Source organism: Somniosus microcephalus, chromosome 4, assembly GCF_052327205.1.
Source record: "Somniosus microcephalus isolate GS21.2 chromosome 4, FLI_Smic_1.0, whole genome shotgun sequence".
NCBI lineage: Eukaryota > Metazoa > Chordata > Chondrichthyes > Squaliformes > Somniosidae > Somniosus > Somniosus microcephalus.
Genome location: NC_140990.1, coordinates 104,061,433 through 104,085,454, shown reverse-complemented (window position 1 = coordinate 104,085,454; position 24,022 = coordinate 104,061,433). Strand labels below are relative to the sequence as shown.

General features: G+C 50.4%; 1 protein-coding gene across 1 annotated transcript in view; it reads left to right on the top strand.

Moving 5' to 3' along the window:
- The window catches only part of LOC147119638 (uncharacterized), a 31,839-nt gene that overhangs the window by 4,243 nt on the left and 3,574 nt on the right, over positions 1 to 24,022 (top strand). Inside the window, exons 3-6 of the mRNA XM_085985181.1 lie at positions 9,598 to 9,746; positions 11,774 to 11,925; positions 18,439 to 18,503; positions 23,724 to 23,977. Coding sequence (XP_085841307.1) covers positions 9,598 to 9,746; positions 11,774 to 11,925; positions 18,439 to 18,503; positions 23,724 to 23,977 — 620 coding nt within the window. The remainder of the gene's footprint in view (positions 1 to 9,597; positions 9,747 to 11,773; positions 11,926 to 18,438; positions 18,504 to 23,723; positions 23,978 to 24,022) is intronic.

Sequence of the window (24,022 nt, the reverse complement as noted above, 5' to 3'; positions counted from 1 at the left end):
CAACTCTCCGCCATGGCTCAGTGGGTCGCACTCTCGCCTCTGAGTCAGAATCGAATCGTAGAATGGTTACAGCACAGAAGGAGGCCATTCAGCCCGTTGAGCTTGTGCCGGCTCTCTGCAAGACCACTTCAGCTAGTCCCACTCCCCTGTCCTTTCCCTGTAACCCTGCAAATTTCTTTCCTTCAGGTACTTATCCAACTCCCTTTTGAAAGCTGTGATTGAATCTGCCTCCACCACCCTTTCAGGCAGAACATTCCAGATCCTAACCACTCACTGCGTAAAAAAGTTTTTCCTCATGTCGCCTTTGGTTCTTCTGTCAATCACCTTAAATCTGTGTCCTCTGGTTCTCGACCCTTCCGCCAATGGGAACAGTTTCTCTCTCTCTGCTCTGTCTAGACCCCTCATGATTTTGAACATCTCGATCAAATCTCATCTCAACCTTCTCTGCTCCAAGGAGAACCACCCTAGCTTCTCGAGTCTATCCACGTAACTGAAGTCCCTCATTCCTGGAATCATTCTTGTAAATCTTTTCTGCACCCTCTCTAAGGCCTTCACATCCTTCCTAAAGTGCGGTGCCCAGAATTGGACTGATGTGCCTTCAATAACCACAAAACTAGAAGTTATAGGCCTAGAAATTGGGTTTTGGCTTAGCCAGGGCTTTAGCGGCGGAAGTTAGTGCCGGCGCTAAGTCCCCCTGCGCGCGCCAAAAATTCAGTAGCGCCGCGCCCAAACGGCTGCCGGCGCTACTGAAGGGTCTTAGCGCCTGGAAAAGGGCGCTAGCTGCCGTTTAGCGCCGCAATTCCGGCGCTGCGGCACCCGATGCGGTGCGGCAGGCTGGGGAAGTGCAGGCCTCCTCCTTCCGTTAAGGAGGAGCTGCCTGCACCCGGCCGCGGCCCGCGCAAATCTGTTTAAAAATGAGCCCGGCACCTCGGACAAGTGCCGGGCTTGCATCTGTTCCGGGGGGGTGGGGGGGGAGAAGTCCGGGGAGGGAGCTGCGGGCAGGCGGCCGGCGGGAAAGCGGCCGGCCGCCGCGGGGCCTTTAATGCGCCGGCGCAAACACACGTTGGACTCTGTTGCCAGAGTCTTAGTTGCGGCTGCCACGGGCGAGGCGGCCGCAAGTGAATTTCGGCGCTGGGGCCCGTCGGCATGGCAACCGGGACGCTGCGCACACCGATGACGTCATCGGTGCCGGCGCAGTGCTACCGGTGCAACGCCGCTTTAGGGCCCCAGGGAATTTTTCAACTGGCCATAACTCTGGCGCTAGTCCCTCTAGCGCCTCAAAAGCGGCGCTAAGGCTAGTGAATTTCTAGGCCATAGACTTTAACAAGTTGGCTTTTAATCACTAAGATCAGAGCTAACATCTCAACACACCGACTGGCTCACAGGAATGAGTCATACAGATCCTGAGATCTTTAAGTAAAAGAAGTCAGGGGCGGAGCCAAGAGCCAAGACCTGGAACCTTCCAGGTTAGTCAGGAAAGAGGAAGTGAAACTATACACCGTGTGGGGGAGGGTAATATCCATGAGTGCAAAACGAATACAGGCAAGACAAACAGATTTCATTACATTGACACAATACTCCAGTTGAGGCCGAACCAGTGTTTTATAAAGGTTCATCATAACTTCCTTGCTTTTGGACTCGTAAGGGGTCGATTTTCCTGAAGAAGGCGGGACTACAACTTTTGGGTTTTAGACCGGCCTACTTCGACGTCCGGCCAATCCGTGTGATTTTCCCTTGTTGAGCCCGCTCAGCGGGCTCAGCAGGCCAATTAAGGGGCAACAGGTGACATCACAGACTGCAATTTCATCTGTCAAGAGTTCTTGACAGATGAAATATCAGTGTTTGACAGTTGTTTGAAGCTGTGAAACACTGACAGTCTGAGCTCTAACATGAGTCCTTCTGCACAGACTCAGTTAGAACTCTCAGCAGCACTCAAAGCTGAAGGCTGTCACTTTTCACAGATCGCAGCCATTCAGCTTTAAGTCCCGGCTGAGTGATGGGCTCCCGACGGCTACAGGAAGAAAGGCTGTTAAGGTAAGTACAGGTAAGTAAAAATTCTTTACACACTTTAGACACACCAAACACACTTACCTTTGCACTCATGCACCCATCACTCACCTGAACACTGACATCGCGACCCCTCCAACTCCTTCAGCCCGACGGCCCGCCTGCTCTAACCTGGCGTGGTTTGGAGCCGTCGGGAATCCCACACAAAACCCCTACTTGTTAACAGGCAGTTAATTGGCACTAATCCCTTCCTGCCTGGTTTCGGCGGGCCCCATTGCGGGGCGGGTACCCGCTGCCTCTGAAAGTTGTGTGGAGCGGGGTTTTGGGCGGGATGCTGTCGGGACCCCCGATTTTGGGATTTCCCCCCGCCCCCCCACACGCCTGAAACCCCGCCTGATGGCTCCACTAAAATCGACCCCATAGCCTCTATTTATGAAGCCCAGGATCCTGTATGTTTTTTTAACCGATTTCTCAACCTGCCCTGCCACCTTCAGCGATTTGTGCACACATGTATGTAGATGTATCCCAGGCTGCTGTGGGAGGCAAAGGAGGAGATTGCAGGGGCTCTGACACAAATTTTCAGAACCTCTCTGGCCACAGGGGATGTACCAGAGGACTGGAGAACAGCTAACGTAGTACCATTATTCAAGAAGGGTAGCAGGGATAAACCAGGGAATTACAGGCCAGTGAGCCTAACATCTGTGGTAGGGAAATTATTGGAAAAAATTCTGAGGGACAAAATTAGTCTCCACTTGGAGAGGCAAGGATTAATCGGGGATAGTCAGCATGGCTTTGTCAAGGGTAAATCATGTCTGACAAATCTGATTGAATTTTTCGAGGGGTGACTAGGGGGGTGGATGAGGGAAATGCTGTGGATATGGTTTACATGGACTTCAGTAAAGCTTTTGACAAAGTCCCGCATAGGAGACTGGTCAAGAAGGTAAGAGCCCATGGGATCCAGGGTGCCTTGGCGCGTTGGATCCTAAACTGGCTGAGTGGCAGGAGGCAGAGGGTGATGGTCGAAGGTTGCTTTTGTGACTGGAAGCCTGTGTCCAGTGGGGTACCTCAGGGATCGGTGCTGGGTCCCTTGTTGTTTGTGATCTACATAAATGATTTGGATGAGAATGTAAAAGGTATGATCAGTAAGTTTGCAGATGACACGAAAATTGGTGGGGTGGTAAATTGCGAGGAGGAAAGCCTCAGGCTACAGGACGATATAAACGGGTTGGTCAGATGGGCGGAAAAGTGGCAAATGGAATTTAACCCTGAAAAGTGCGAGGTGATGCATTTTGGACGGACAAATAAGGCAAGGGAATACACAATGAGTGGTAGGACCCTAGGAAGTACAGAGGGTCAGAGGGACCTTGGTGTACATGTACATAGATCCCTGAAGGCAGCGGAACAGGTAGATAAGGTGGTTAAAAAGGCATATGGGATACTTGCCTTCATTAGCCGAGGCATAGAATATAAGAGCAGGGAGGTTATGATGGAGCTGTACAAAACGCTGGTGAGGCCACAGCTGGAGTACTGTGTGCAGTTCTGGTCGCCTCACTATCGGAAGGATGTGATTGCTTTGGAGAGGGTGCAGAGAAGATTCACCAGGATGTTACCTGGGATGGAGTGCCTCAGCTATGAAGAGAGGCTGGACAGGCTGGGGTTGTTTTCCTTGGAGCAGAGGAGGCTGAGGGGGGGACCTGATTGAGATGTACAAAATGATGAGGGGCATAGATAGGGTAGATAAAGAGGAACTTTTCCCCTTAGTAGGGGGGTCAATAACAAGGGGGCATAGATTCAGGGTAAGGGGCAGGAGATTTAGAGGGGATTTGAGGAGGAACTTCTTCACCCAGAGGGTGGTTGGAATGTGGAACTCAATGCCTGAAAGGGTGGTAGAGGCAGGAACCCACACAACATTCAAGAAGCATTTGGATGAGCACTTGAAATGCCATTGCATGCAAGGCTATGGACCAAATGCTGGAAAATGGGATTAGACTGGACAGGGATGGATGGGCGGCGCAGACACGAAGGGCCGAAGGGCCTCTTTCTGTGCTGTAAAACTCTATGACTCTATGACTCTATGACATACCCCCAGGTCTCTCTGTTCATGCACCCACTTTAGAATTGTACCCTTTAGTTTATATTTCCTCTCCTCGTTCTTCCTACCAAAATGTATCACTTCACACTTTTCTGTGTTAAACTTCATCTGCAATGCGTCCGCCCATTCTACCAGCCTGTCAATGTCCTTTTGAAGTCTATCACTATCCTCCTCACTGTTCACTATACTTCCACGTTTTGTGTCATCTGCAAATTTTGAAACTGTGCCCTGTACAACCAAGTCCAAGTCATTAATATATATCAAGAAAAGCAGTGGTCCTAGTACCGACCCCTGGGGAACACCTTCCTCCAGTCTGATAAACAACCGTTCACCACTGCTCTCTGTTTCCTGTCACTTAGCCAATTTCGTATCCATGCTGCCACTGTCCCTTTTATTCCATGGGCTTCAACTTTGCTGGCAAGACTATTATGTGGCACTTTATCAAATGCCTTTTGGAAATCCATGTACACCACATTACCCTCATCAACCCTCTCTGTTAGCTCATCAAAAAACTCAATTAGAGTCATAGAGTTATACAGCACAGAAAGAGGCCCTTCGGCCCATCGTGTCCGCGCCGGCCATCAAGCCCTGTCTAATCCCATTTTCCAGCATTTGGTCCATAGCCTTGTATGCTATGGCATTTCAAGTGCTCATCTAAATGCTCCTTGAATGTTGTGAGAGTTCCTGCCTCTACCACCCTTTCAGGCAGTGAGTTCCAGATTCCAACCACCCTCTGGGTGAAAAAGTTTTTCCTCAAATCCCCTCTAAACCTCCTGCCCCTTATCTTGAATCTATGCACCCTTGTTATTGACCCCTCTACTAAGGGGAAAAGTTCCTTTCTATCTCCCCTATCTATGCCCCTCATAATTTTGTACACCTCAATCAGGTCCCCCCCTCAGCCTTCTCTGCTCCAAGGAAAACAACCCCAGCCTGTCCAGTCTCTCTTCATAGCTGAAGCGCTCCAGCCCAGGTTACATCCTGGTGAATCTCCTCTGCACCCTCTCCAATGCAATCACATCCCTCCTATAGTGTGGCGACCAGAACTGCACACAGTACTCCAGCTGTGGCCTTACCAGCGTTTTGTACAGCTCTATCATAACCTCCCTGCTCTTATATTCTATGCCTCGGCTAATGAAGGCAAGTATCCCATATGCCTTTTTAACCACCTTATCCACCTGTTCTGCTGCCCTCAGGGATCTATGTACATGCACACCAAGGTCCCTCTGATCCTCTGTCTTTCCTAGGGTCTTACCATTCATTGTGTATTCCCTTGCCTTGTTAGTCCGTCCAAAATGCATCACCTCACACTTTTCAGGGTTAAATTCCATTTGCCACTGTTCCGCCCATCTATATCGTCCTGTAGCCTGAGGCTTCCCTCCTCGTTATTTACCACCCCACCAATTTTCGTGTCATCTGCAAACTTACTGATCATACCTTTTACATTCACATCCAAATCATTAATGTAGACCACAAACAGCAAGGGACCCAGCACCGATCCCTGCTGTACCCCACTGGACACAGGCTTCCAGTCACAAAAACAACCTTCCACCATCACCCTCTGCCTTCTGCCACTAAGCCAGTTTTGGATCCAATGTGCCAAGGCACCCTGGATCCCATGGGCTCTTACCTTCCTGACCAGTCTCCTATGCGGGACTTTATCAAAAGCCTTACTGAAATCCATGTAAACCACATCCACTGCACTACCCTCATCCACACACCTAGTCACCCCCTCGAAAAATTCAATCAAATTGGTCAGACATGATCTTCCCTTGACAAAGCCATGCTGGTTATCCCTAATTAATCCTTGCCTCTCCAAGTGGAGACTAATTCTGTCCCTCAGAATTTTTTCCAATAATTTCCCTACCACTGATGTTAGGCTCACTGGCCTGTAATTCCCTGGTTTATCCCTACTACCCTTCTTGAATAATGGTACTATGTTAGCTGTTCTCCAGTCCTCTGGCACATCCCCTGTGGCCAGAGAGGTTCTGAAAATTTGTGTCAGAGCCCCTGCAATCTCCTCCTTTGCCTCACATAGTAGCCTGGGATACATCTCGTCCGGGTCTGGGGATTTATCCACTTTTAAGCCTGCTAAAACCGCTAGTACCTCCTCCCTCTCGATGCTAATATGTTCAAGTATATCACAGTCCTCCTGCCCGATTTCTATGTCCACATCGTCCGTCTCCATAGTGAACACAGATGCAAAAAATTCATTTAAAACCCCACCTACATCCTCTGGCTCTACACACAGCTTGCCACTTTGGTCCCTAATGGGCCCTACTCTTTCCCTAGTTATCCTCTTGCCCTTAATATACTTATAAAACACCTTAGGATTTTCCTTTATTTTGCTCGCCAGTGTTATTTCATGGCCCCTCCTCGCTCTCCTAATTTCTTTTTTAATATCCCCCTGCACTTTTTATACTCCTCTAGGGCTTCCTCTGTCTTTAGTCCTTTGTATCTGCCAAAAGCCCCCCTTTTTTTCCTAATCCATTCTCGTACATCCCTTGACAGCCAAGGTTCCCTGGGCTTGTTGGTCCCACCCTTGACCTTTACGGGAACATGTTGCCATTGTACTCTCTCAATTTCCTTTCTGAAAGACTCCCATTGCTCCGATGTGGATTTTCCTTCAAGTAGCTGATCCCAGTCCACATTGGCCAGATCCTGCCTTATCATATTAAAATCGGCCTTCCCCCAATTTAGAACCTTTATTTCCGGTCCATCCTTGTCCTTTTCCATGACCACCTTTAAATCTCACCGAATTATGGTCACTGTCACCAAAGTGCTCACCTACTAACACTTCTACCACTTGCCCGGCTACATTCCCTAGAATTAGGTCCCCCGCCCCCTCTCTTGTAGGACTTCCTACATGCTGGCTCAAAAAGCTCTCCTGGATGCACTTTAAGAATTCTGCACCCTCTAAGCCTTTCACACTCTGACTATCCCAATTAATATTGGGGAAGTTGAAATCCTCCACTATAATTACCCTATTATTTGCACACTTCTCTGAGATTTGCCTACATATCTGTTCCTCCATCTCCCCCTGGCTGTTTGGGGGCCTATAGTACACTCCCAGCAAAGTGCTTGCCCCCTTTTTGTTTTTAAGTTCAACCCATATGGCCTCATTAGAGGAACCTGTTAATATATCATCCCTCCTTACTGTAGTAATTGTCTCCCTAATTAATATTGCGACACCCCCTCCTCTTTTACCACCCCCCACCCCCCCTCTGTCTCGCCTGAAGATTCTATACCCCGGAATATTGAGCTGCCAGTCTTGCCCCTCCCTCAACCATGTCTCCGTGATAGCAACAATATCATACTCCCATGTGTTCATCAACAACTTCAGTTCATCCACCTTATTCGTAAGACTCCTTGCATTAAAATAAATGCCATTTAGCCTTGCCCTACTCCCTTGTCCCGTTACATATTTGCTCTGCCTTCCAGTCTGACTTATTTTTTCCTCTATATTTGGCTGTACATCACCCCCTATTATAGCTCCACCCTGTATCCCATCCCCCTGCCAAGTTAGTTTAAACCCCCCCGAACAGTGCTAGCAAACCTCCCTGCAAGGATATTTATCCCGTTCTGGTTCAGGTGCAACCCATCCGATTTGTACAAGTCCCACCTTCCCCAGAAGCAGGCCCAGTGATCCAGGAAACTAAAGCCCTCCCTCCTGCACCAACTCTTTAGCCACGCATTCACCTGCTCTATCCTCCTATTCCTATACTCACTAGCACGTGCCACCGGAAGTAATCCAGAGATTACAACCTTTGAGGTCCTGCTCTAATTAAGTTAGTTAAACACGATTTGTCTTTAATTAATCCACACTTGTCCAAGTGACTGTTAATTTTGTCCCGGATTATCGTTTCTAAAAGCTTCCCCACTACCGAGGTTAAACTGACTGGCCTGTAGTTGCTGGGTTTATCTTTACACCCTTTTTTGAACAAGGGTGTAACATTTGCAATCCTCCGGCCCCATGGCACCACCCCCGTTTCTAAGGAGGATTGGAAGATTATGGCCAGTACCTCCGCAATTTCCATTTTTACTTCCCTCAGCATCCTAGGAGGCATCCCATCCGGTCCTGGTGACTTATCACTAAATACAGACAGCCTTTCTAGTACCTCCTCTTTATCAATTTTTATCCCATCCAGTATCTCAACTACCCCCTCTTTCACTATGACTTGGTGAAGACAGATGCAAAGTACTCATTTAGTACCTCAGCCATGCCCTCTGCCTCCATGTGTAGGTCTCCTTTTTGGTCCCTAATTGGCCCCGGCCCTTCCTTTTACTACCCGTTTATTATTTATATGCCTATAGAAGACTTTTGGATTCCTTTTTATGTTAGCTGCCAATCTATTCTCATGCTCTCTCTTTGCCCCTTATTTCCTTTTTCACTTTCCCTCTGATCTTTCTATATTCAGCCTGGCTCTCACTTGTATTGTTAACCTGACATCTGTCATACGCCCCCTTTTTCTGCTTTATCTTACTCTCTATCTCTTTCGTCATCCAGGGAGCTCTGGCTTTAGTTGCCCTACCTTTCCCCCTCGTGGGAATGTACCTCGATTGTACCCGAACCATCTCCTCTTTAAAGGCAGCCCATTGTTCGACTACAGTTTTGCCTGCCAATCTTTGATTCCAATTTACCCGGGCCAGATCCATTCTCAACCCACTGAAATTTGCCTTCCTCCAATTAAGTATTTTTACTCTAGGTTGTTCCCTGTCCTTTTCCATAACTAATCTAAACCTCATGATACTATGATCACTGTTCCCTAAATGTCCCCCTACTGACACTTGCTTCACTTTTCTACATTTGCCGATGATACTAAACTTGGGGGTGTGGCAAACAGTGAGGATGACACCAATCGACTGCAACAGGACATAGAAAGGTTAGCAGAATGGGCAGACTAGTGGCAGATGGAGTTTAATACAGAGAAGTGTGAGGTGATGCATTTTGGCAGAAGGAACAGGGAGAGGCAATATACACTTAATGGCACAGTTTTAAAGAGTGTGCAGGGACAGAGGGACCTGGGAGTTAATGTGCATAGGTCCCTGAAGGTGGCAGGACATATTGAGAGTGGTTAACAAAGCATATGTGATCTTGGGCTTCATAAATAGAGGTATTGAGTACAAAAGTAGAGAAGTTATGCTGAACCTTTATAAAGCGCTGGTTAGGCCACAACTGGAATATTGCGTCCAGTTCTGGTCACCACACTTTAGGAAGGATGTGAAGACCCTTGAGAGGGTGCAGAGGAGATATACCAGAATCTCTCTCTGTGTTTTCTCTTTATCTCTCTCTGTCTCCCTCTCTTTGTCTCTGTCTCTGTCTTTCTTTCTGTCTCTCTACCCTGTCTGTCTCTCTCTCTCTCTAGCCCAGCTTCCCCTTCGTGCTGCTTCTCTCTCTGTCTCCCTCTCGCTGTCTCTGACTTTCTCTCCCTGCCTTTGTCTCCCTCCCTCCCTCTCGCATTTGACAAATTTAAAGTTAATCTCCATTTTCCCTTGAACAGAATTCCTGGGCCCGGCTGAGAAAATGCCGTTGCTTTTCCAGGCAGCTCATCTTCATGTGCTGAAGGCCTTAAATTCCACAGACGACTTTACTTCCATTGTGAAGAACAATCAGGTCCTGATGAACGCCTCATGCTCCATGCTATGGCAGGTATGTTTCCAGCAAGGGGGCCGGCGGCACTGCAACTTTGGGGCTCGTAACTTTGGAAAAAATATTTCACGGGATGTGGGCATCGCTGGCAAGGCCAGCGTTTATTGCCTGTCCACTAATTGCCCTGAGAAAATGGTGATGAGCCTCCTTCTTGATCCACTGCAGTCCATGTGGTGAAGGTGCTCCCACAGTGCTCCCGGCTACCGACCATAGAGAACATATACCAGAAACGCTGTTTACGGAGGTCACGGACCATCATCAAAGACCCTACCCACCCCAGCCACAGTCTGTTCGCCCTCCTGCCATCTGGGAGACGCTACAGATGCATTCGCACCCGAACGACCAGATTTAGGAACAGCTTCTTTCCCAGGGCTGTCATCCTACTGAACTCCACAAATAAACTCTAAAGCCTGCACATCTGCCAATGCACTTTATTATGTTTATGTTAATGTATTACAAGCCAAATGAATGTTGAATGTTTAAATGTCTTAATCTAAACGTACACTCTCGGGAGCCGCAAGCCTACATTTCGTTGTACTGCACTTGTGCACTAACAATGACAATAAAGTTGATTATTATTATTATTATTATTATAGTTCTGTTATGTCGGCAGTTAAGAACATAAGAAATAGGAGCAGCAGTAGGCCATTCGGCCCTCGAACCTGCTCCGCCATTCAATGAGATCATGGCTGATCAGCGACCTCAACTCCACTTTCCAGCCCCATCTCCATATCGCTTGATTCCCCCAGAGTCCAAAAATCTATCGATCTCAGCCTTGAATAGACTCGGCGAGTTGCAGTATTTTAGTCCCAGCGACGATGAAGGATCGGCGATATATTTCCAGGTCAGGATGGTGTGTGACTTGGAGGGGAACTTGGAGGTGGTGGTGTTCCCATGCACCCGCTGCCCTTGTCCTTCTAGGTGGAAGTGGTCGCAGGTTTGGGAGGTGCTGCCGAAGAAGCCTTGGCGAGTTGCTGCAGTGCATCTTGTAGATGGTACACACTGCAGCCACGGTACGCCGGTGGTGGAGGGGGTGAATGGCTAAAGTGGTGGATGGGGTGCCAATCAAGCGGGTTGCTTTGTCCTGGATGGTGTCGAGCTTCTTGAGTGTTGTTGGAGCTGCACTCATCCAGGCAAGTGGAGAGTATTCCATCACACTCCTGACTTGTGCCTTGTAGATGGTGGAAAGGCTTTGGGGAGTCTGGAGGTGAGACACTCGCCGCAGAATACCCAGCCTCTGACCTGCTCTCTTTGCCACAGTATTTCTGTGGCTGGTCCAGTTAAGTTTCTGGTCAATGGTGACCCCCAGGATGTTGATGGTGGGCGATGGTAATAAGAACATAAGAAATAGGAGCAGGAATAGGCCACTTGGCCCCTCGAGCCTGCTCCACCATTCAATAAGATCATGGCTGATCTTGGGCTCAAAGCCACTTCCCCGCCCGCTCCCCATAACCATTCACTCCCTTATCTTGCAAAAATCTCTCTATCTCCACCTTAAATGTATTTAATGACCCAGCCTCCACAGCTCTCTGGGGCAGAGAATTCCACAGATTTACGACCCTCTGAGAGAAGAAATTCCTCCTCATCTCAGTTCTAAAAGGGCAACCCTTTATTCTGCCTTTGAATGTCAAGGGAAGGTGGTTACACTCCCTCTACAGTGTAGAGGGAGCTTTACTCTGTATCTAACCCTTGCCTGGCACTTGTGTGGTGCAAATGTCACTCACCACTTATCAGCCCAAACCTGAATATTTAGCTGCATGTGGGCACGGACTGCTTCATTATCTGAGAGGTTGCGAATGGAACTGAACACAATGCAATCATCAGTGAATACCCCCACTTCTGACCCTTATGATGGAGGGGTTGATGAAGCAGCTGAAGATGGTTGGGTATAGGCCTTCTCCTGCTCCCATTTCTTATATTCTTATGATCGCGCGTGGAGTGAATCGAATTGCTGAAGATTGGCAACAGCAATGGTGGGGGCCTCAGGAGGAGGCTGTTCACAGATTCTAACTGTTATCTCATAAAAGATACACAGCACCTATGAGAACATGGATTCGATGTTCAGCTCGCTGCTAAATGCCATCACTGCCAAAAACACAGCGATCTCAAGCGCCGTAGCCAAGGAGATATCAGAGTGGATCGAGAAGCTGGTGGAGGAAGGGGATAAGATAAAGAAGAGGTAAATGCGGTAGCACGGAATGACGAGGTCTGTCCGATTGGGGTGTCCCATCGCCGGGACTGTCCGATTGGGGTGTCCCATCGCCGGGACTGTCCGATCGGGGTGTCCCATTACAGGGACTGTCCGATCGGGGTGTCCCATTACAGGGACTCTCCAATTGGGGTGTCCCATCGCCGGGACTGTCCGATTGGGGTGTCCCATCGCCGGGACTCTCCAATTGGGGTGTCCCATCGCCGGGACTCTCCGATTGGGGTGTCCCATCACCGGGTCTCTCCGATTGGGGTGTCCCATCGCCGGGTCTCTCCGATTGGGGTGTCCCATCGCCGGGTCTCTCCGATTGGGGTGTCCCATCACCGGGTCTCTCCGATTGGGGTGTCCCATCGCCGGGTCTCTCCGATTGGGGTGTCCCATCGCCGGGACTGTCCGATTGGGGTGTCCCATCGCCGGGACTGTCCGATTGGGGTGTCCCATCGCCGGGACTGTCCGATTGGGGTCTCCCATCGCCGAGTCTCTCCGATTTGGGTCTCTCATCGCCGAATCTCTCCGATTGTGGTGTCCCATTGCCGGGTCTCTCCGATTGAGGTCTCCCATCGCCGGGACTCTCCGATTGGGGTCTCCCATTGCCAGGTCTCTCCGATTTGAGTCTCCCATCGCCTGGACTGTCCGATTGGGGTGCCCCATCGCCGGGACGGTCCGATTAGGCGTCTCTCATCACCGGGTCTCTCCGATTGGTGTGTCCCATTGCCGGGACTGTCCGATTGGGGTGTCCCATCACCGGGACTCTCTGATTGGGTTGTCCCATCGCCGGGTCTCTCCGATTGGGGTGTCCCATCGCTGGGACTCTCCGATTGGGGTCTCCCATCACCGGGTCAGTCCGTTTGGGGTCCCCCATCGCCGGGTCTCTCCGATTGGGGTGTCCCATCGCCGGGTCTGTCTGATTGGGGTGTCCCATCGCCAGATCTCTCCGATTGGTGTGTCCCATCGCCGGGCCTCTCTGAAACTATAGAACATCAGGTCATATCTTCACCCTACAGACCCTAATTGACAAACATGTTCATCAAAACAAAAGCAAAATTTTTGCCTGCTTTATAGATTTCCAGAAGGCTTTCGATTCCATCTGGCACGATGGTCTATTCTTGAAACGTATTGAAAGTGGTGTAGGGGGAAAAACATATGATGTAATTAAATCAATGTATACAAACAATAAATGTGCAGTTAAAATTGGAGACAAACGAACAAAATACTTCCCACAGGGGCGTGGTGTGACGCAGGGCTCGCCAATCTCACCGACACTCTTTAATATTTACATAAATGAATTGGCAAAACTACTTGAACAATCTACAGCACCCGGCCTCACCCTATATGAATCCAAGGTTAAATTCCTCCTCTATGCAGACGACCTGGTTCTGCTGTCACCAACTAAGGAGGGTCTACAGCAGAACCTGGATCTGCTGCAGTCATTCTGTCAGACCTGGGCCCTGACAATAAACCCCCAAAAAACCAAAGTCCTTGTGTTCCAGCAAAGATCCAGACATCAGGGACCCAGAATAAATTTCACACTAGGAACAACTAAAATCGAACAAACCACTAACTACACATACTTGGGCATAAAAATCAGCTCTACGGGAAATTTTCATCTGGCTGTGAATGAACTGAAAGAGAAAGCTAGAAGGGCTTTCTATGCCATTAAAAGATCAATCCAAATAGAAATCCCAATTAGCATTTGGCTCAAAATTTTAAAATCAGTAATTGAACCAATTGCACTCTATGGCAGTGAGGTGTGGGGACCGCTAACACAACAAGAATTTGCAAAATGGGACAAACACCCAATTGAGATCCTACATGCAGAATTCTGTAAAAGTATCCTCCGGACTCAAAGGAAAACCGTAAACAATGCATGCAGGGCAGAACTAGGCCAATATCCATTAATAATCACTATCCAAAAAAGAGCCACCAAATTTTGGAAACACCTAAAAATGAGCAACCCCCACTGCTATCATTACGAAGCCTTGAAATGCCAAGAGAGGACCATAAAGAAGAATACCCTCAGTCAACTAGTCCTGGGACTCAGTGAAGCAACCACTAACACTACTAAAATTAACCAGCCCCAGGACAGTGACATCGTAGCACAGAGAATTCGACCCAACACAATTGTCACTAAGCAAAAGGAAAAATACCTGTCATATTGGGCAGAAACAACAAAAACCCAAAACAAACTCAATTGCTACTTGGCCCTAAACAGACAATACAACATGGCTGAATACCTGACCATGGTAAAGGATAGCAAACTGAGAAAAACCTTGACAAGGTACAGACTTAGTGAACATAGCCTGGCGATCGAAAAAGGCAGACACAGACAGACCCGGCTGCCAAGAGAGGACAGGATATGCTCTCACTGCAGTCAGGGAGTGGTGGAGACAGAGATGCACTTCCTCACAGCTTGTGGAAAATATCAGGGCATCAGGGAGAATTTCTACCAAAAATTCACACAAATATGCCCTGAATTCAGAAATTTGAATGACGACCAAAAACTCCCATACCTACTAGGGGAAGAGAGAAACTGTGTAACACTGGCGGCACACTATGTTACAGCTTGCCATAAACAGAGGGACAACCAGTAAACCTAAGAAAAGAGTATATACAAATTATACGAATGTATATTTATACACTCAGGGATATATCTGTTTATACACTGTATGAATAGATCTGCGTTTATGTGCTCAACCATAAATGTTTTTCGATGCTTTGGCAACATAAGATGTACCTTATCATGCCAATAAAGTGATTTGAATTGAATTGAATTGAATTGACTGTCCGATTGGGGTGTCCCATCGCTGAGTCTCTCCGATTGGGGTGTCCCATTGCCTGGACTTTTCGATTGGGGTGTCCCATCGCCGGGGCTGTCTGATTGGGGTGTCCCATCGCCGGGCCTCTCCATTGGTGTGTCCCATATCCGGGACTGTCCATTTGGGGTCTCCCATCACCGGGACTCTCCGATTGGGGTCTCCCATTCCAGGTCTCTCCGATTTGGGTCTCCCATCGCCTGGACTGTCTGATTGGGGTATCCCATCATCGGGTCTCTCCGATTGGGGTGTCCCATCGCCGGGTCTCTCCGATTGGGGTGTCCCATCGCCGGGTCTCTCCGATTGTGGTGTCCCATCGCCGGGTCTTTCCGATTTGGGTGTCCCATCGCCGGGTCTCTCCGATTTGGGTCTCCTATCTCCAAATCTCTCTGATTGGGGTGTACCATTGCCGGGTCTCTCCGATTGGGGTCTCCCATTGCCGAGTCTCTCCGATTTGATTGTCCCATCGCCGGGTCTCTCCGATTGGGGTGGCCCATCGCCAGATCTCTCCGATTGTTGTGTCCCATCGCTGGGTCTGTCTGATTGGTGTGTCCCATCGCCGGGACTGTCCGATTGGGGTGTCCCATCGCCGGGACTGCCCGATTGGGGTGTCCCATCGCCGGGACTGCCCGATTGGGGTGTCCCATCGCCGGGTCTCTTCGATTGGGGTGGCCCATCGCCAGATCTCTCCGATTGGGGTGTCCCATCGCCGGGACTGTCCGATTGGGGTGTCCCATCGCCGGGACTGCCCGATTGGGGTGTCCCATCGCCGGGTCCCTCTGATTGGGGTGTCCCATCGCCGGGACTGTCTGATTGGGGTGTCCCATCGCCGGGTCCCTCTGATTGGGGTGTCCCATCGCCGGGTCCCTCTGATTGGGGTGTCCCATCGCTGGGTCTCTCTGATTGGGGTGTCCCATTGCCCGGACTTTTCGATTGGGGTGTCCCATCGCTGGGTCTCTCCGATTGGGGTGTCCCATCGCCTGGACTTTTCGATTGGGGTGTCCCATCGCCGGGGCTGTCCAATTGGGGTGTCCCATCGCCGGGACTCTCCGATTGGGGCGTCCCATCACCGGGCCTCTGCATTGGTGTGTCCCATTGCCAGGTCTCTCCGATTTGGGTCTCCCATCGCCTGGACTGTCTGATTGGGGTCTCCCATCGCCTGGACTGTCTGATTGGGGTCTTCCATCATCGGGTCTCTCCGATTGGGTTTCTCCCATCGCCGGGACTTTCCGATTGGGGTGTCCCATCGCCGGGCCTCTACATTGGGGTGTCCCATTGCCAGGTCTCTCCGATTTGGGTCTCCCATCGCCTGGACTGTCCGTTTGGGGTCTCCCATCGTCGAGACTGTCCGATTGGGGTGTCCCATCGCTGGGACTGTCCGATTGGGTTTCTCCCATCGCCGGGTCTGTCCGATTGGGGTCCCCCATCACCGGGTCTCACCGATTGGGTTGTCCCATTGCCGGGACTGTCTGATTGGGGTGTCCCATCGCCGAGACTGTCTGATTGTTGGTCCCATCGCCTGGACTTTTCGATTGGGGTGTCCCATCGCCGGGTCTCTCCGATTGGGGTGTCCCATCGCCGGGACTCTCCAATTTGGGTCTCCCATCGCCGGGTCTCTCTGATTGGGGTGTCCCATCGACGGGTCTTTCTGATTGGGGTGTCTCATCGCCGGGACTGTCCGATTGGGGTCCCCCATCGCCGTGCCTCTCCGATTGGGGTGTCCCATCGCCGTGCCTCTCCAATTGGGGTGTCCCATCGCCGGGTCTCTCCGTTTGGGGTGTCCCATCGCCGGGTCTGTCCGATTGGGGTGTACCATCGCCGGGTCTCTCCGATTGGGGTCCCCCATCGCCGGGTCTCTCTGATTGGGGTGTCCCATTGCCGGGACTGTCCGATTGGGGTGTCCCATTGCCGGGACTGTCCGATTGGGGTGTACCATTGCCGGGTCTCTCCGATTGGTGTGTCCCATCGCCGGGACTGCTCGATTGGGGTGTCCCATCGCCGGGTCTCTCTGATTGGTGTGTCCCATCGCCGGGACTGTGCGATTGGGGTGTCCCATCGCTGGGTCTCTCCGATTGGGGTGTCCCATCGCCTGGACTTTTCGATTGGGGTGTCCCATCGCCGGGGCTGTCCGATTGGGGTGTCCCATCGCCGGGGCTCTCTGATTGGGGTGTCCCATTGCTGGGTCTCTCCACTGGGGTGTCCCATCGCCGGGACTGTCCGTTTGGGGTTTCCCATCGCCGGAACTCTCCGATTGGGGTCTCCCATTGCCAGGTCTCTCCAATTTGGGTCTCCCATCGCCTGGACTGTCTGATTGGGGTCACCCATCATCGGGTCTCTCTGATTGGGGTGTCCATCGCCGGGTCTCTCCAATTGGGGTGTCCCATCGCCGGACTGTCCGATTGGGGTGTCCCATCACCGGGTATCTCCGATTGGGGTCTACCATCGCCAGGTCTCTCCGATTGGGGTGTCCCATTGCCGGGACTGTCCGATTGGGGTCTCCCATCACCGGGACTGTCCGATTGGGGTGTCCCATCGCCAGGACTGTCCGATTGGGGTGTCCCATCGCCGGGACTGTCCGATTGGGGTGTCCCATCGCCGGGACTGTCCGATTGGGGTGTCCCATCGCCGGGACTGTCCAATTGGGGTGTCCCATCGCCGGGACTGTCCGATTGGTGTGTCCCGTCACCGGGTCTGTCAGATTGGTGTCCCCCATCGCCGGGTCTCTCCGATTGGGTTGTCCCATCGCCGGGACTGTCTGATTGTTGGTCCCATCGCCGGGACTGTCCGATTGGGGTGTCCCATCACCAGGTCTCTCAGATTGGGGTGGCCCATCGCTGGGACTGTCCGATTGGGGTCTCCCATCACTGGGTCAGTCCGTTTGGGGTCCCCCATTGCCGGGTCTCTCCGATTGGTGTGTCCCATTGTCGGTACTGTCCGATTGGTGTGTCCCATCGCCGGGACTGTCCGATTGGGGAGTCCCATCGCCGGGTCGCTCCGATTGGGGTGTCCCATCGCCAGGTCTCTCCGATTGAGGTGTCCCATCGCCAGGACTGTCCGATTGAGACGTCCCATCGCCGGGTCTCTCCGATTAAGGTGTCCCATCACGGGGTTTGCTTACTGTATGCGATGGGGTTTCTCTCATTCACTGTGTATGTGTATAGAAGCCTTTCTCTGATTTCTCTCTCACTTTTCAGATGGTCGATTGGGGTGTCCCATCGCCGGGACTCTCTGATTGGGGTGTCCCATCGCTGGGCCTCTCCATTGGGGTGTCCCATCGCCGGGACTGTCCGTTTGGGGTTTCCCATCGCCGGAACTCTCCGATTGGGGTCTCCCATTGCCAGGTCTCTCCGATTTGTGTCTCCCATCCCCTGGACTGTCTGATTGGGGTCTCCCATCATTGGGTCTCTCTGATTGGGGTGTCCCATCGCCGGGTCTCTCAGATTGGGGTGTCCCATCGCTGGGACTGTCCGATTGGGGTGCCCCATCGCCGGGACTGTCCGATTGGGGTGCCCCATCGCCGGGTCTCTCCGCTTGGGGTGCCCCATCGCCGGGTCTCTCCGCTTGGGGTGCCCCATCGCGGGGGGGTTTACTTACTGTATGCGATGGGGTTTCTCTCATTCACTGTGTATGTGTATAGAAGTCTTTCTCTGATTTCTCTCTCACTTTTTAGATGGTCGACGTTGGATGTGAAGCATCAGGCTGAGTGGAAAGAAGTAGTTCGAATTAAAAATTCTGGTATGTTGGAGAATGATTTGAAGTTTTATTTCTCAGAGGGTGGTGAACCTGTGGAATTCTCTACCACAGAAGGCTGTGGAGGCCAAGTCACTGAATGTATTTAAGAAGGAGATAGATAGATTTCTGGACACAAAAGGCATCAAGTGGTATGGGGAGAGAGCGGGAATATGGTATTGAGATAGAGGATCAGCCATGATCATATTGAATGGCGGAGCAGGCTCGAAGGGCCGAATGGCCTTCTCCTGCTCCTATTTTTCTATGTTTCTCGATGCCAAATTTTGTTTGAGAACGCTCCTGTGCAGCGCCTTGGGATGTTTTACTATGTTAAACGTGCTATACAAGAGGTTGTTGTTGATAATCAAGGTAAGGGGGTAGCAGAATTCCACGCACTAGTCCCAACCAACGTCTTATACACATTCAGTGTCACCACCTTGATTTTAAATTCGGTCACCCCCCCGCCTGGGCACCTTCACTCTCAGACAGATCCTGCCAGTGTTCTTTTCACTCCAAAATGGCCAACCTCACTTTTTTTTTTATTCGTTTATGGGATGTGGGTGTCGCTGGCAAGGCCAGCCTTTATTGCCCATCCCTAGTTGCCCTTGAGAGGGTGGTGGCGAGCTGCCATTTCAGAGAGCAGTTAAGAGTCAACCACATTGCTGTGGGTCTGGAGTCACCTATAGGCCAGACCGGATAAGGACGGCAGATTTCCTTCCCTAAAGGACATTCGTGAACCAAATGTTTTTTTTTTTTTAATGACAATCCGGTAGTTTCATTACTGACCCTAGCTTTTTCATTCCAGATTTATTTAATTAACTGAATTTAAATTCCCTGGCTACAGTGGTGGGATTTGAATTCATGTCTCGCGGATTACTAGTCCAGTAACATAACCACTATGCTACCTTCCATTCAACTGTGTCTGCCACTTCCTAGCTACCTTTTAAAAAAAAAAAAAAAAAAAAAAAAAATTTATTCACAGGATGTGGGCATCGCTGGCAAGGCCGGCATTTATTGCCCGTCCATTAGTTGCCCTCGAGAAGGTGGTGGGTGGTGAGCCGCCTTCTTGAACCGCTGCAGTCCGTGAGGTGAAGGATTGTACTTTTTTTTAATGGGGTTTGATACAAACCGAGTGGCCATTTCAGTGGGGCAGTTAACCGAGCAAGAAATCCGGTAACTACAGGCCTTATCGATCTGTCTTGTGGGATAGAATGGGTGAGCATTTGAACAAATACAAGCTGATCAGAGAGAGCCAACATGGCTTTGTTCAGGGGAAGTCATGTCTGCCTGATCTAGGTCACTAATCAGGTAGATCAGGGAGTGTCGATGGGTGTTATCTATATGGACTTCCAGAAGGCATTCGATAAGGTACCGCACAAGAGTTTATTAGTAAACACGAGAGAGAAAGCACAGAATTGGAGGTAGAGTTGGAAATTGGTTGGGAGACGGACAGTGGGGAATAAAGGGTACGTACTTCAGATTGGCAAGTGATGTCCCATCAGGCATCTGCAGTGAGGCCTCGGCTTTTCATAGGAACATAGAAGATAGGAGCAGGAGTAGGCCATTCGGCCCTCGATCCTGTTCCGCCATTTAATGAGATCATGGCTGATCATCCAAGTTCAGTACCCGGTCCCTGCTTTCTCCCCATACCCCTTGATCCCTTTAGCTTTAAGAAATATATCCAACTCCTTCTTGAATATATTTAATGAATTGGCCTCAACTGCCTTCTGTGGTAGAGAATTCCACGGGTTCACCACTCTCTGGGTGAAGAAATTCCTCCTCATCTCTCTCCTAAATGGCTTACCCCTTATCCTTAGACTGTGACCCGTGGTTCTGGACTCCCCCGCCATCGGGAGCATCCTTCCTGCATCCAGTCTGTCCAGTCCTGTTAGAATTTTATAAGCTTCAATGAGATCCCCTCTCATTCTTCTAAACTCGAGCGAATATAAGCCTAATCGACCCAATCTCTCCTCATACGCCATTCCTGCCATCCCAGGTATCAGTCTGGTGAATCTTCGCTGCACTCCCTCCATGGTAAGAACATCCTTCCTCAGATAAGGTGACCAAAATTGCACACAATACTCAAGGTGTGGTCTCAACAAGGCCCTGTACAACTGCCGCTAGACATCCTTGCTCCTGTACTCGAATCTTCTCGCTATGAAGGCCAACATACCATTTGCCTTCTTAACCGCCTGCTGCACCTGCATGCTTACCTTAAGCGACTGGTGCACAAGGACACCCAGGTCTCGTTGCACTTCCCCTTTTCCCAATCTATTGCCGTTCAGATAATAATCTGTCTTCCTGTTTTTGCCACCGAAGTGGATAACCTCGCATTTATCCACATTATACTGCATCTGCCCAATCACCCAATCTGTCCAAATCATACTGGAGTTTCTCGGCATCCTCCTCACAGCACACGCCCACCCAGCTTTGTGCCGTCTGCCATATTTATCAGTGACTTGGATGAAGAAATAGAGAGTGGTATATCCAAGTTTGCAGAAGACACTAAGTTAGGAGGCCCAGGAAGTAGTTCAGATGGGATCAGCAGGTTTAAAAAAAGGGACATAGACCGATTAAGTGAGTGGGCAAAACTGGCAAATGGAGTTCAATGTGGGCAAGTTCGTGGTCATCCACTTTGAACCCAAGAAAGGTAGATCAGGGTGTTTTCTAAATGGCGTGAAGTTAGGAACTGGATAGAGGCCCTTCGGCCCATCGTGCCTGCGCCGGCCATCAAGCCCTGTCTATTCTAATCCCATTTTCCAGCGCTTGGTCCGTAGCCTTGTATGCTATGGCATTTCAAGTGCTCATCTAAATGCTTCTTGAATGTTGTGAGGGTTCCTGCCTCTACCACCCTTTCAGGCAGAGAGTTCCAGATTCCAACCACCCTCTGGGTGAAAAAGTTTTTCCTCAAATCCCCTCTAAACCTCCTGCCCCTTATCTTGAATCTATGCCCCCTTGTTATTGACCCCTCTACTAAGGGGAAAAGTTCCTTTCTATCTACCCTATCTATGCCCCTCATAATTTTGTATACCTCAATCAGGTCCCCCCTCGGCCTTCTCTGCTCTAAGGAAAACAACCCCAGCCTGTCCAGTCCCTCTTCATAGCTGAAGCACTCCAGCCCAGGTAACATCCTGGTGAATCTCCTCTGCACCCTCGCCAATGCAATCACATCCCTCCTATAGTGTGGCGACCAGAGTATTCCAGCTGTGGCCTAACCAGCGTTTTGTACAGCTCCATCATAACCTCCCTGCTCTTATATTCTATGCCTCGGCTAATGAAGGCAAGTATCCCATATGCCTTTTTAACCACCTTATCTACCTGTCCTGCTGCCTTCAGGGATCTATGTACATGCACACCAAGGTCCCTCTGATCCTCTGATGGGCTGGGAGTCCAAGTGTATAAATCACTAAAACCAGTGGGCAGGTACAGAAAGCAATGGAAAAGGCTAATGGGATGTTGGACTTTTTCTCGAGGGGACTGGAATACAAAGGGCTGGAAGTTGTGCTTCTGTTGTACAGAGCTCTGGCGAGACCCCATCTGGAGCACTGCGTTCTGTTCTGGACACCGCTCCTCAGGAAGGATGTATTGGCCCTTGGAGTGGATTCACCAGAATGATGCCTACAAATTAGAGGGTTAAATTATGGGGAAAAGGTTGCATGAACTAGGTTTGTAGTCCCTCGAGTATAAAAGATTGAGGGATGAGCTAATCGAGATGTTTAAAATGTTAAAAGGATCGGTAGGGGTAGATACGGAGCAACAACGGATACAGGTAACATTCGCGCCACACAAGTGCCAGGCAATGACTATCTCCAACAAGCGAGAGTCTAACCACCGCCCCTTGACATTCAATGGCATTACCATCACCGAATCCCCCACCATCAACATCCTGGGGGGTCACCATTGACCAGAAACCAGAAACTTAACTGGACCAGCCACATAAATACTGTGGCTACAAGAGCAGGTCAGAGGCTAGGTATTCTGCAGCGAGTGTCTCACCTCCTGACTTCCCAAAGTCTTTCCAACATCTACAAGGCACAAGTAAGGAGTGTGATGGAATACTCTCCACTTGCCTGGATGAGTGCCGCTCCAACAACACTCAAGAAGCTCGACACCATCCAGGACAAAGCAGCCCACTTGATTGGCACCCCATCCACCACCTTAAACATTCACTCCCTCCACCACCGGCGCACCGTGGCTGCAGTGTGTACCATCTACAAGATGCACTGCAGCAACTCGCCAAGGCTTCTTCGGCAGCACCTCCCAAACCCGCGACCTCTTTCACCTAGAAGGTCAAGGGCAGCAGGCGCATGGGAACACCACCACTTCCAAGTTCCCCTCCAAGTCACACACCATCCTGACTTAGAAATATATCGCCGATCCTTCATCGTCGCTGGGTCAAAATCCTGGAACTCCCTCCCTAACAGCACTGTGGGAGTACCTTCACCACACGGACTGCAGCGGTTCAAGAAGGCGGCTCACCACCACCTTCTCAAGGGCAACTAGGGATGGGCAATAAATGCTGGCCTTGCCAGCGACACCCACATCCCATAAATGAATAGAAAAAAACCTATTTCCTCTGGTGGGGGGAGTCCAGAACAAGGGGGACATAATCCATAAAATTGGAGCCAGGCCGTACAGGGGTGATGTCAGGAAGTTCTTAACTCAAAGGGTTAGTGGAAATCAGGAACTCTCTCCCCGCAAAAGGCTGTGGATGCTGGGGGAGTCACTGGAAGCTTTCAGGACCGAGGTGGATAGATTTTTTGTTGGGTAAGGCTACAGACCCATAGAACGGTACAGCACAGGAGGAGGCCATTCGGCCCATCGAGGCTGTGCCAGCTCATTCCAGGAGCAATCCAGTCAGTCCCACCCCTCCGCTCTTTCCCCCATATCACTGCAATTGTTTCGCCTTCGAGTATTTATCCAATTCCCTTTTGAAGGCTGCTATTGAATCTGTATCCAACCCCCTGTCAGGCAGTGTGTTCCAAATCCTGACCACAGGCTATCGAGGGCTGTGACTCAAAGGTGGGGAAATGGAGTCGAGGTACAGATCAGCCGCAGTCTAATTGAATGGCGGAGCAAGTCCGACGGGCCGAATGGCCTCCTTCTGTTCCTAATGTTTTCAGGAGGAAGGTTATTAGAAGGTTGGAGTGCTTTAACACAAGTGGCTATTGATTATAGTCTTGTGCCTTGTGCCTTACACCACTCTCCTCTCTCTCCTTGCATTAGTTGTGGCTGGCTGGAGTTTAGAACCGAACCATATGCTCGATTTCCACCTGGAACAAAACCCTGACCTCTTCACCAATCTGAAATCGATTTCCCAGTATCTGGGCCAGGCTGGGGCAGTGCTCCAGGAAATCATCCGTTTCCTGGACAAAGTTGGATCCGAACTTCAGGAGCGAAAGCAAGAATGGAGAAAGGTCCTGATTCTTTTGAATAGCCAGGACCCCGGCTTATTGAAAAACGTCAAGAAGGCTGAGGAGGTAGGAACTTTGACTGCTTATATCGGACATGGAGTTAGGGAGCTG